General features: G+C 41.3%; 1 protein-coding gene across 1 annotated transcript in view; it reads right to left on the bottom strand.

Moving 5' to 3' along the window:
- CDH23 (cadherin related 23) overlaps positions 1–12365 on the bottom strand; it is a 400272-nt gene that overhangs the window by 211503 nt on the left and 176404 nt on the right. Inside the window, exons 10-11 of the mRNA XM_083503046.1 lie at positions 7770–7882; positions 4081–4269 (exon numbers count right to left, since the gene is read on the bottom strand). Coding sequence (XP_083359172.1) covers positions 4081–4269; positions 7770–7882 — 302 coding nt within the window. The remainder of the gene's footprint in view (positions 1–4080; positions 4270–7769; positions 7883–12365) is intronic.

The raw sequence follows: 12365 nt of genomic DNA on the forward strand, positions 1-12365 counted from the left end.
CAAAGTCTGTGGTGGAAGTCCAAATTCAGCCTGCTGACTCCCTCCCAACCCTATCTAACGAACAGGACAAGTACTCTCTGCTAGAGCCCTCAATCATTTTCTAAAACAACACAGGAGAAATAAGCACTATCAAAATCAGTTCAAAAAAACTGAATTTTTTTTTAAAGTACACAAAAGCAAATGGGAAATGTGAGAAAAACAGGAAAAAGTAAATCAAACTATTCAGCCTAAATGGGTTTCCGATATGTTAAACATGTTTTCTTGAGATGTAGCACCAACAATAAAGCGGCAGGTAAAATGATCCTGCACCTTCCGTAAAGGAAAGGTTCATTAGTATTCACTATACCGATATAGTTTCTGTTTTGGTGTGGCGGCTGGGGAGGCTTTTCAGCAGGGTAAATAAATTATTTCAGCAAGATTCTAAAAATGATTCTCATTTTCCCCAAGAGGCCTTTTCAGATGAGTAATCCTGCCATTCTATATGCATGCCCATTGTGAGCGCCTGCGTCATTCCCCCTTGCCAGCATCACAGCTTCACAAGTACTAATATCTATTTATGCCCCTGCTAGGAAGCAGCATCTATATGCTGACTGCAGCGCTTCTTTCAAATTCTTCCTTTCCAAAGCAATTGTCTCAGTTTTACATGTGCGTGGGGTTTGGGGATTTTTGCAACTCTTGAAAACTACATCTCCCAGATGCTTTGGGGAGGTTCTAAAGCAGCATTTGGTTCACCAGTAGCATATACTTTGATAAAAGATTCACCATCTAGCCAAAAGAAAGATTATCGTAAGTGCTAAGAAGCATAAGGTGGTGATGCCTTAATGTTTTAATTCCTAAGTGATCCTTTAAAAAGGTAAAGGTACGACTCGGGGGTTGCGGTGCTCATCTTGCTCTATAGGCTGAGGGAGGCGTTGTTTGTCCGCAGACAGCTTCCAGGTCATGTGGCTAGCATGACTAAGCCACTTCTGGAGAACCAGAGCAGAACACGGAAACGCCGTTTACCTTCCCACTGGAGCGGTACCTATTTATCTACTTGCACTTTGATGTGCTTTCGAACTGCTAGGTGGGCAGGAGCAGGGACCGAGCAACAGGAGCTCACCCCGTCGCAGGGATTCGAACTGCTGGCCTTCTGATTGGCAAGTCCTAGGCTCTGTGGTTTAGACCACAGCACCACACACCCCATCATTTTGATTGTGGGAGGCCATGAGCACCCAATGCTGTGAAAATAATGACTTTGAATATTTTAATATATGAAAATGATTCTTCCCCACCATAAAATATGCAAAGAATGTGAACTTTCTTAAGAGAAAGTGTGCAGCACTGCCACAGAATAAATGCTGATCTGCCATTCTTTTGTAACAAATGAGCGCTCACCATTTTCCTTGCAGCAAAATGTACGTTATTAAAAAACAAAACAAAAATTTCACGATGTTTTATCTAGCTATAGTTAAATAAGTAAAACCACAGGGTAAATTAAATTAACCCTCCAGGAGCAAATACACAGGAAATGTCTGTCATATTTTTTCTAGTAAATACTGGTGGAAGATAGCATATGATAGCAAAGCAGAAAAGGTTCTCCTTTTGAGATATCTCCATGAGATTTCAACAGTCCTTTAAAGCAGATATTGTAGATTGTGTCATGGTCATAGGGTTGAATGTAGCACAGGAAATGAGACATGAATTGCATGAGCCAAATATGTGGAGTAATTGAAGAGCATAACTCCAGGGTTTTGGGAGGGGGAGAAGTAATGGAATTCCTAAGTGAAATGGCCCATTGCTGTAATAAATACAAGCTATTTTAATGGCTCCAGAGGAAAAGCCCGTGATATTGCAGGCAAGTTGTACTGGGGGAATCCTCAGGCAGTGAAAGATGTGTGTATGTGATAGGGAGAGCACATATGTGAAGGTCTTAGGTCCAATCACAGAGAAAACAGTGTTTCTGGGAAGTTCCAAGAAGAGAAATTGGCAGTGAGAAGAAACCTAAAGAACGGAGCCATCTGGAGAGACAGAGATAAGACTTTACAACCCAATACCTGGAAACAGATGCTATTAGCTAACTTCCATGTTAATATAAGTGGGACCAAGAAGTGGATCCCACCCATGATGTCATACATTCCATTGTGCCCTTACAGTGTTAACATCTGTACAGAGGAGGACTCTGTGTGTGCAGTTGTACACAGGAAGGCTTCCATGGAAAGAATTAAGGTTCCTGGTTCCATGGAAGACTTTATATATATATATATATATATATATACACACACATATGCAAAGGCTCCCTTCCTACAGACATTCACACTGTAGGTGCAGAATCAGGGGAATATCTGGGCTGCTCAGCATGACTCCAATCCTTGTTAGTGACACAAAAGCTACTTACATCTGAAAGAGGCTACTGTCACCATAAAACCCAGGAGTGTCACAATGCCGAACAAAAACAGTTGGTGCATTTCTATTGGACCCAAATATTGTGGTATGAAAGAGAAAGGCTACTTAAGGAAGAGATGACAAATATCTAGTTATGTGCTAGTATTCTTTTCTGTCTCATTCTCACGTAATTTTCTTGGAAATAGTTAATGCTCTACTTTGACAATTCCAAAGTTCTTAGCTAGAGAATGAGGTGATGTCAGTGTGAGCACCGCAGATGAAATTCTAAGCTCCTTGGTGTCAGCCAGAATTTCTAATTCTTGTAGATACATTTGAATGTAAATAGCCATTTTATGCATTCAAGATAAAAATGAACCCAAGGAAGAATTCTGATGAAACAACCCAAGCTTTCAATTCGATAGACTGGTGATTGTCACCAGGAAAGGGGGGGGGATCTCAATTTATAAACACAACTTGAGAAAGGAAGAAATTCATTTGCACAAAAATGGCAACTGTGCTTGCTAGAACTCATCAGCTACATTGTCCTCATCTTACAGAAGGAAATAATACTCTATGGGCTGAGAAGATGCAAGTTTTGAAAAATACTCAAACTGTTCTCCACATTTCATGGTTATCTTGCACAGTTTGCCCCAGTTAATATTGGCACATTTTGCCATTCGTCTCCTTGCAGTGAAGGATTATTTAGTATTATATAGTTGATTGCAATTAAGATGGCAAATAGTTAAAATGCAGGAATGCAACCTACAGTAGGCAAATAGCATAATAAATTATGGGTTATAACATGGCTGTCCAACTTTAATTAAGGTTTCAGAAAAAATAAATACATAAACACATAAATAACTACCAACAAAACAAAAAATAAATAAATGGGATAGATATAAAACTGGATGGGGCATCCTTTTTCATAAATGTGAAGACTATTTTGTAGATATAAACAACAGAGTTAACACGAATTACATGTGTATTGCTTACCCAAGGTGATGGTACATATACAGTAAAACTGAACATAGCAACAAGAATTTTTCCGAGTCACAATTTCAGTCTAATGTACAATGCATTACAGTGGTACCTCAGGTTAAGTACTTAATTCGTTCCGGAGGTCCGTTCTTAACCTGAAACTGTTCTTAACCTGAAGCACCACTTTAGCTAATGAGGCCTCCCGCTGCTGCCACGCCGCCGGAGCACGATTTCTGTTCTCATCCTGAAGCAAAGTTCTTAACCTGAAGCAATATTTCTGGATTAGCAGAGTCTGTAACCTGAAGCGTATGTAACCTGAAGCATATGTAACCCGAGGTACCACTGTACATGCCTTTGTAAAAATTGACTGACGTTCAGCCTTAAAAAGCAATGCAATATTTCTAATTTTAACTATATGTATGAGCAGTGATGTGAGATGCTGTACATATTCATAGCTAATGAACGATGCCATGGATGTTAGAAAAATATGGACTTTGTGTATTCATCCTTTTAAAAGCTGGTTTTCTACTTATTGTTTCTATGGTCCTTGTAACTTGTTATGTTGATAATACAGATATGGAAGTACTAAGATGGCTAAAGAGTCCTTATCCAATTCTAATGTAAAATAAAAATAAACCAAGAATACCAGGAACAAACTTAAGAAGGCAGATTTTTTTCATATATATATAAAAATCTCAGTAGAAGAGGCATTTAATCTTGTTTTGTTCCCCCATGTCTTACCTCGTCTTTATCCTGCACATGGATGAAAAGAGGAAGAGCAAAGCCCACCTGGGCTAGTTCAGGAATAGCCACACTATACTCTGAACTGTTGAACTCAGGGGCATTGTCATTTATGTCAATGACAAGAATATTGAAGGTAGTCACCACTGAGGCATTGGAAGGTGTGCGGTCATCATTTAGTTCTGTCCCCTGTAGGAAGGGAAATTGGAAAAGGGAAACACTGTTATTTTGGGATTTTTGCATGTTGTTTATCCAGCATGTGACTATGTTGAGAACCACACCTTGAAGGATTAAAATAAATAAATACAATCTTATAAACACACAGAGAAAGAAAATCCATTTTTCTTCAAACAAGGGAAAAGGAATGGGAATTTACCCTGAGCGGTAGGAAAGCAACTGATATTAGTGCGCAAAGAAGCACAAGGTGAAACTAGTTCAGCAGTACCCAGATGCACACCCACCCACCCACATTTTACTCCATGAAGATTTTCCATTTAAAAAAAAAACATGGGATAAAAGCCAGAGAGCTCCATGCCTAATTTAATTTGGCTTGAAAAGTCAAGATTCTGCAAACAATAATTTTTTTGGGGGGGGGATCAATGTAAATGAAAGCACACAGGTCTTTATTTATTTTGTTGTGAACTTTGCTGCTGCTTTAAGATAGCTGCATCAGCTTGCTATTTTGGTCCTAGGAACCACTTCGTATTTTGTAATTTATTTTGTTTATTGTTTTAATTGTGTTTTGTGCACCTCAGTAAAAATGAAAGATTGATAAACCAACAATAATTTTCTGACCTCTAGGCCTATTTTTCCTAGCTCAGTAAGCAGCATGGGAGGGAAGGGGAGAGGCTGGAGGATTGATTTTGGAGATGTATTTGCAGCTATGTATTGAAATATGGGGTGCTGTGAACAGGGCTATGCTCATGCATTGTGTGGAGCAGAACAGAATGCATTATCTGGTGCTAAAAAGGCAGGCAGTGAAGGCACTGAACACAGTGCAGGGAGTGAGACCATAATTGTCTGGGGGACATGAACCCACTTCTACTGCACTGGACTGCACCAATTTAATTGCCTTTCTTCACAGCAAAGTACTGGAAGAGGGGGGAATACAGTATCACATTGCATAGGGCAATTGGGCAACACAACACTATGTAGCCAATATGACTGGCCATAAAGTAGGAATATAGGAAGCTGCCATAGAATGAATCAGATCGTTGATTCATCTGGTTCAGCAGTGTCTACCTTGACTGGCAGCAGCTCCCCAGGATTTTAGAGGGGGGACATTTCCAGCCCTACCTGGATATGTCGGGGACTGGACCTGGGATACAACCTGCATGCAAAGCAGATGCTCTACCAATGAACTATACCATTTCCCCCATGTCCTCTCACTCAACATGATCTCATCTCACTGGATGTAGGGTCCCTGATTGGCTAGGAATATACATTGTGGGTGGAGGAGATAAAAAGGTGCCAAATGAAGAGGAACATGGTCACCATGAACATTTGGTGTTTAAGAGCAGCATTTCACTGATCCAAATTCCCTTTTAACTACCTGTGAGTTTTTGAAGAAGGCCATATTTCTCAGCCATGGTTTCCTAACGTAGAGAAATTTATCTGTAGCATTTGAGCCAAATTATTCAGTGAAGACAATAAGGACCATTATTTATCTTCACCTATGTAGTAGCAGACAACCAGAGCCAGAGGACAAGATGAGACCAACCACAGGAAGCTGCCTTCTACTGAGTCAGACCATCTAACTCAGTACCGTCTACAATGACTGGGAGAGGGTCTCCTGGAGTTGTGGACCAGGAGTTTTCCTCAGCCCTACCTGTAGAGGCTAGGAATGGAAAGCTGGGGCTTTCTGCATGCAGAACACGTGTCCTGCCACTGATCTGCAGCTGCCAGTCCATTTCCTATAGCATTTTGGTGACAGAGAACTAGACTGCAAAGTCACATGAATCTATTTAGTAGGGGTGAAGAAACTACAGCCTTTCCCCTATTTAAAAATAGATTCTGCCTTCACTTAGATTTTTCTTTAACTAAACAAAAACTGAACTAGGAGAAGAAGCAGGATTTCAGGGATAGAGATAATAGCATATTGACCATGTAGAATTCCACTGAAAGACCCTCAGCAGAGGTCAAGTGGAGTAATTGCATGCCAGTTTCCCTCCTTGACAAAGTACTGCCCTTCTAGGGGGAAGGAAGGGGATCAGTACTTCTTGGGAAACTGCCTGCCACCTCCCAATCAATGACCCCTCTAACAAATGGATTTTCTCCCCCATCCCCCACCCCTCCAGCCTAGTGGAATCCATACTACTAAATATGTTTCCAACCAGCTCGTTGGCTTGGTATTGATTTTAATTAAACACCTGTGATTGGTGCAGGGAGGGAGGGAGAAGTTCTCAGGTGCTGAAACATGGTTCTTCATGGCATTTTTTAACCAGGATGTTTTGCCCCTCTTCACTGTAATTTCTGCTCAGCATGGACAAACTTGTGTAAGAAGGGTCTGATGAGCACCATGCCATCTCTACTAGTCATTGATAGCCTTATCCTCCATGAATCTGTCCAATTTCCCTTTTAAAGTCGACCAGTTTTGGTGACCATGCCCACACCTTGTGGTAGGGAATTCCTGAGTTTAACAATGCACTGGGTAAAGAAGTACAGCTTCTTGCCTGTCCTGAATCTCCTATCATTCAGCTTGATCAGGAACTCTTATTATCTAGTTCCAGCAGGCAGTTCCATAAAACGCATTTCTCCAGGAACTTCAACTCCATAGCATTACCCAATTTGCTACCTAGGGACACAGAGATATCTAACAAATGGCCCTAGGTTTATCTAAAATCTAATAGCACTGAGTAAGGAAAAGAATAAACAGAATTGGACAAAAACAGAGCACCTAACTGTTTTGGGAAACTTACTGAAAATGCATGCAACTTCTTTTTCACACGTTTACTCTTGATACCACTCAGTTTTATACACGCTTGAAAACTCTTCATGTGGAATGGCTTATATTATTTTTCTCCTTCACCATGCACGTCCTATTATCTCTGTTGTCTATATGTACCACTCAAGTGTTTTTGAGTTGGAGTTGGGTCTGATTGTCAAAACCAAGCAATTCCAAGTTTGTTCTAAGGAATGTTCCTGGGCAGGAAAAAATATGCTTCATGGTGGATCTTTGGAACCACCTGAATGTTGGAACCACTACATCATGTTGTAGCTACTGATATGGTGCACATTTATTTGGACTGGATGAAGACCCATTGTCAACAGCAGTGGTCAATGGATGATGCAAAATGGGTCCACTTCCTCTCAGTTGGAAATAGCATAATACCGATAGCAAGCATTCAGCTTCCACCAAAAGTATTTCAGTTTTGAAACTCCCCAAAATGTGTTTGTTCTTAACTATACATATCCCCAAGTAGAATGGCAATGATTTAGGTACAATTTCTCTCTCTCTTAGCACTCAATATTCAAAGCTATAAATTGAACAAAATTTTATGTGCCTGAGGAAATCCTAAGATTTGCACATATAAATTGCATTTCAAAACCCAAATTCTCCAAATTTATGCAGTTTCAGGTTAAACTGAAATTCCACTTTAGCTTTTGCTGCCACAACCGATGTTCCCTTCTTCTCCCTTGAAATATTCTGAAACACTTGCTCCAATACAGCCCATCTCTGACTCTCTCACCTTCACTGTAAGAATAAATCCAGCACTGTAGAAAGGATTTTCTCGGTCCAGTGGCCCATTCAGCGTTAAAGCACCACTGATGTAGTCCAGTGCAAATATACTGTTGGTGTTGCCTGACAATAAAATAAATTGAATCAGCACACATAAAACTCCTGTGCAGAAATGCATAAAAAAAGCTCGAGATTTAACATTTAGGTCAGAAACAAAACACAGTTGCAGATCAGAAAAGCAAAATGTTGTGCTGTTTGAAACCCCAGCCAGCAACAGATTTATGCCATTACTTGAAAACATTACAGAATGCATTTTAAAGACCAAACTCTATTTCTCATTGCCTCAATCTAACAAGATACAGGTTTGGAAACTGAGCTGCTGCTGCTCCTCCTCCTGATAGCATCACAAAAACTTCAGGCAGTGAAGGAGTTTCAAAGCGCTCCTGTTTAAATGGAAATGTATTCATGGCTTTTGTATACACATCACTTCTGCTACTGATTATGGATCTTTGGCAGGGCACAGAGACACACATCTGCAGTTCCCTTTAAGTATAAGGCTGGGTGTGGAGGGAGGGTAGTTTGCCGAAAGCGTTCTTGACAGTATGTAGAGATGAGATCGGAAGGATGTGCAGGACACAGAGAGGAAATGGGATCCTTTCTCCTTCTCCTCCTTTGTAATACACAACCCCAACTTCAAAAAATGGGGGACACAAGATAAAGCAGGCTAGCAAACCTGTGGAGCAGGAAATCAAGGAGGTGAGACTGGGATGGGGGAAGAAGAGGTAGAGAAGTAGGAGTCCTGTTCTAATGTTTTACAGAAAACCCACCCAAAAAGGGTGGAATTCTCCAATTTCAAACTTAAACGCTAACCTATTGCTCAGTCACCACAGGGATCAAACCTAGAGCCCTGTAGATCAGGCACTGATTGTCTACTGCTTGTACTGTTGAAAGTCAAAAAAAGAAAAGGGGGAAAAAGAGGATTATGTTATAAAGTTTTCTTTTTTAAAAAAAGGGTTAGAAATAGGGCAGGAAGTTTCTTGGGGATATCATGAGGACAAGTCAATCAGTTCTATGTACGGCTGGCTTCTGCGTGAAACTTGCACAAACGTTTCCTTCAGAACTCAGCCCTGGAGAAGAAAAGACATAGTGAAGAAGCTTTCAGATTTGTTTCATTCCTCAAGACTTATATATGACTTCACATTTTAGAAGAAAAAGGCGCGGGGGAGAGGAAGAGCATGCCACCTCCCCCCATTTTATTCCCAACCCTGCCCCCCCCAAATACACGCACACTTGTTGCTACACATTTCCTTTCATGTCCAAACCCCCACCTTCCTCTCTTTATGAAATACTTTTGTCACCCCTTATTCTATTGTTACCTCTCTTGTCAATTTCTTGACCCACTAAAAAGTCCCAGCCTGGGTTAAGTGCATTTTAGCATGTGGCTGACTGCATACTGCAGAAATGTCTGATGGCTTTCAATTGGTTTGTTTGCTCCATTGATCTAACAGCAATTACACCACCTCCGCTTTCTTTCCTATAAAGAGCAAAAAATATGAACATGGGCAACAAAACAATCCCAGGCCTGTTCCACACCTCTGTTATTCCTCCGCCCACTGGGTTCCACAGCAGAGAAAGTAGTAACATGTTCCTTTGGGCAGCATTCACTAGTAATTATTAGATGTCCACAGGCGGACAGGCCTGTCCTTGTAAATCCTTGTCTGGAGCCTGTAGTTGCCTTACCAGTGTGGCTGTTGCTTTCCATACTGTTCTTATAATGTATGTAGTGAGGAAAGTACATGGGAGGCATTTGGAGATTTCTGTTCTACCCTTCTAATGCCTATCTATGTACTACTCATTAGGCATGGTAACTCCCCAGACCAACACCACCAGCCTTGGGATGGACAGCATTAGCATGGGCAATAACTGTTGTCACATGACCCTCTCCCATACCCACATGATCTCCCTGATACACAGCAGTGGGCAAGCAGCCAGGTGGAAGCTACGAGCCATGCCATTCAGGTAATCCGGTTCTTAAATGTTATAAGCTAGTGATGCTGGATACGTTTGGTTGGAAATAGGACACAGGCACACATAGATTATCAAGACACTTTCCAATTTTAATTTTTTGTTATATTTGTCATATTTTTAGTTTTTAAACTGCAGTATCAGCTCAAAGGAACAAGAATTAAAAGCACGTTCATCACATTCTCTCATTTCAATCCAACTGTGCTTGATTAAGACTGTGCTCCTAAGCACACTTACTAGGAGTAAGCCTCATTGAACTCAGTGGGACTTATTTCTGACTCAGCCAACATGTTCCAAATCAGGATGCAAAGATATGAAATGCTTCTGCTATCTACATTTGCACTCTCTGCCTCTTGCAGTGTCCTGAACCTCAATATGAAGCCTTGTTGTTCTTAGGATGCTTGAGAGTTTAATGATGGCATTGACTGTATTGTACTTGGCCAGCAAAGAACATTCTATTGTCTCTTATTTGGGCAACTTGGCATTGCTAATTATGTGCACTCTAATTCTGACCTGATCCTTTCCCAGTGTTGAGCTACTGGCCCTCTCAGTTGACAAACAAGTACAGTTGAACCTCCGTTTACGTAACCCTCTGGTTACATAAACTTCGGGATGTGCATGCAGAAGTATTTTATCTGGAAGTATTTTACCAGGTTTTGCAGCATGTGCATGCGCAGAAGTGGTATGCGCATGCACAGAAGCGGTCCTCAGGTTGCGGAAACTTCAGGATCCGACTGGAACTCCAGAACGGATCCCGTCCGCAACTGGAGGTACCACTGTATTGTGATTTCACACCAGGCTACAACCTGGATTTTTCAAGCTGAAAAAATGGCAGAACAGATTGCTTTTGCATCAGGGGAAAAAAAGTAGATGTGACTGTTTTGCCTGTGCTTTAGAAGTACAAACCTGCATTGTCCATGGTTCTACTAAACAGTGTTGCAAACCAAGGAAGGTTTTTATGCAGCATGGCTTCTTATACATTATAGTCTTAAATACGCAGCATAAAATGTGCAGTATAAAATTCAAGAGACATTTTATCTCTGTGTTCTGTAAATAAGCAGACTGGCCAAGACAATCCAAATGTCTATAGGCTGTAGAATATATATTTGAGAAGCATATAAATTTGTTTTCAAAATGACTCCCACTCTGTCTCTCTTTTTCTCCCCCCCCCCCAGCACATACACACTCCATACTAAATGGTATTCTGAGGGTGGGGACATGTAATGTGACATCACACTTTGAGTTACCCCTTCCCCAGGGGAGCAGCTCAGAACATTACAACATTGTGCCATACATTTTTACACTGGCAAACATCTAGCTTGAGGCTTGGCATCACTAGTGAAAATGCCCTTGGGCACATAATCCAATAGCCCTCTTCCTTTTGTCGAAGGGACATTTGCTGCCACAACATGCAATCTTTAGACTGGCCTGGACTCATTAAACCACTAAACTTAAAGTGAATGACTTTCATGAGATGTGAAAGGGAACATGGCCTACACCGTGCACACTAGATAATTTATTAATCAAAATGTGCTCTGTCAGGGCTCCTCTGCACTGAAATAGATGCTGTTGGATGTGGTTCATAGAATCAGCAACAGACACAGTTATCATTATATAAATAGTCCATCAGCGGCTTTGACTACCTCGCTGATCTTCACCTTGAATTCTACCCCATACAACATCCAGACAGGCGCTCAGGGCTGCTTCCCTGTAATGTCTCCCACACTGTTTTTATACAGATTATAGACAATAGCAGGGGTGTACGTTTTGGGAGGGGAGGGCTGCCAGAAGCATCCATTGCAGCAAATAATAGTTGCACCCAAGGAAATGGCTGAGAAGTTGTAACCCAGGAGGGTAAATAAATCACTGAGTCAAAAATACAAGGGCAGCAAGCATGTGAGTTAACACGAGGCAGCCAGCAAACTAAGATGATAGTCCATTCAGACTGAAAGGTAGATGTGCAAGGAAGGAGCAGATCCAGTAAAAGGGAGCACAGCTGCATGGCACAACAGAATAGGGATAGGACAGTCTCCATAATGCCAAGGCCATCCAGGTCAACAGTATGAGTTGTACCTGTGTATTCCCAGGCACAACACGGTATTCCCCCATGGAATGAGGTTCAGGCTGAATATTTGCAGCACCATTCATTCATATTTCTGCTTAAAATTATTTATACTTCTTCTTTAATTTGCACAGGGTTGCATCCAAGTAAACAGGGAGCAGAAGGCAAATATATTTCCCACAGAGAGAATGCACATTTGGATTCCTACCTATTTATGGCTCAAATGCAGTTTACAGAATGAATCTTCATAACTATGCTTACGGGGGGGGGGGGAACACCCATAAATCCGCTGTTTCTTTGCTGGAATGACTGGGTTGTAACCAATGGTGGCTTTGTGTCAGTGGAAAGCTCTTCCACTCATGAAAGGATGAACATCTTGTTTTCACTCTCACACACATACACCTGTATCCATTATAGCCCAGAATTTCCTGAGTGTTGGGTGGGTTCTGGGACAGAATGAGATAGGGCCCAGAGGGCTGAAAGAGGAAGGAGGGACCAGCCAAAATTGGATGCCTCACC

The sequence above is a fragment of the Podarcis liolepis genome (genome assembly GCF_965112155.1).
Source record: "Podarcis liolepis genome assembly, chromosome: 5".
Lineage (NCBI taxonomy): Eukaryota > Metazoa > Chordata > Lepidosauria > Squamata > Lacertidae > Podarcis > Podarcis liolepis.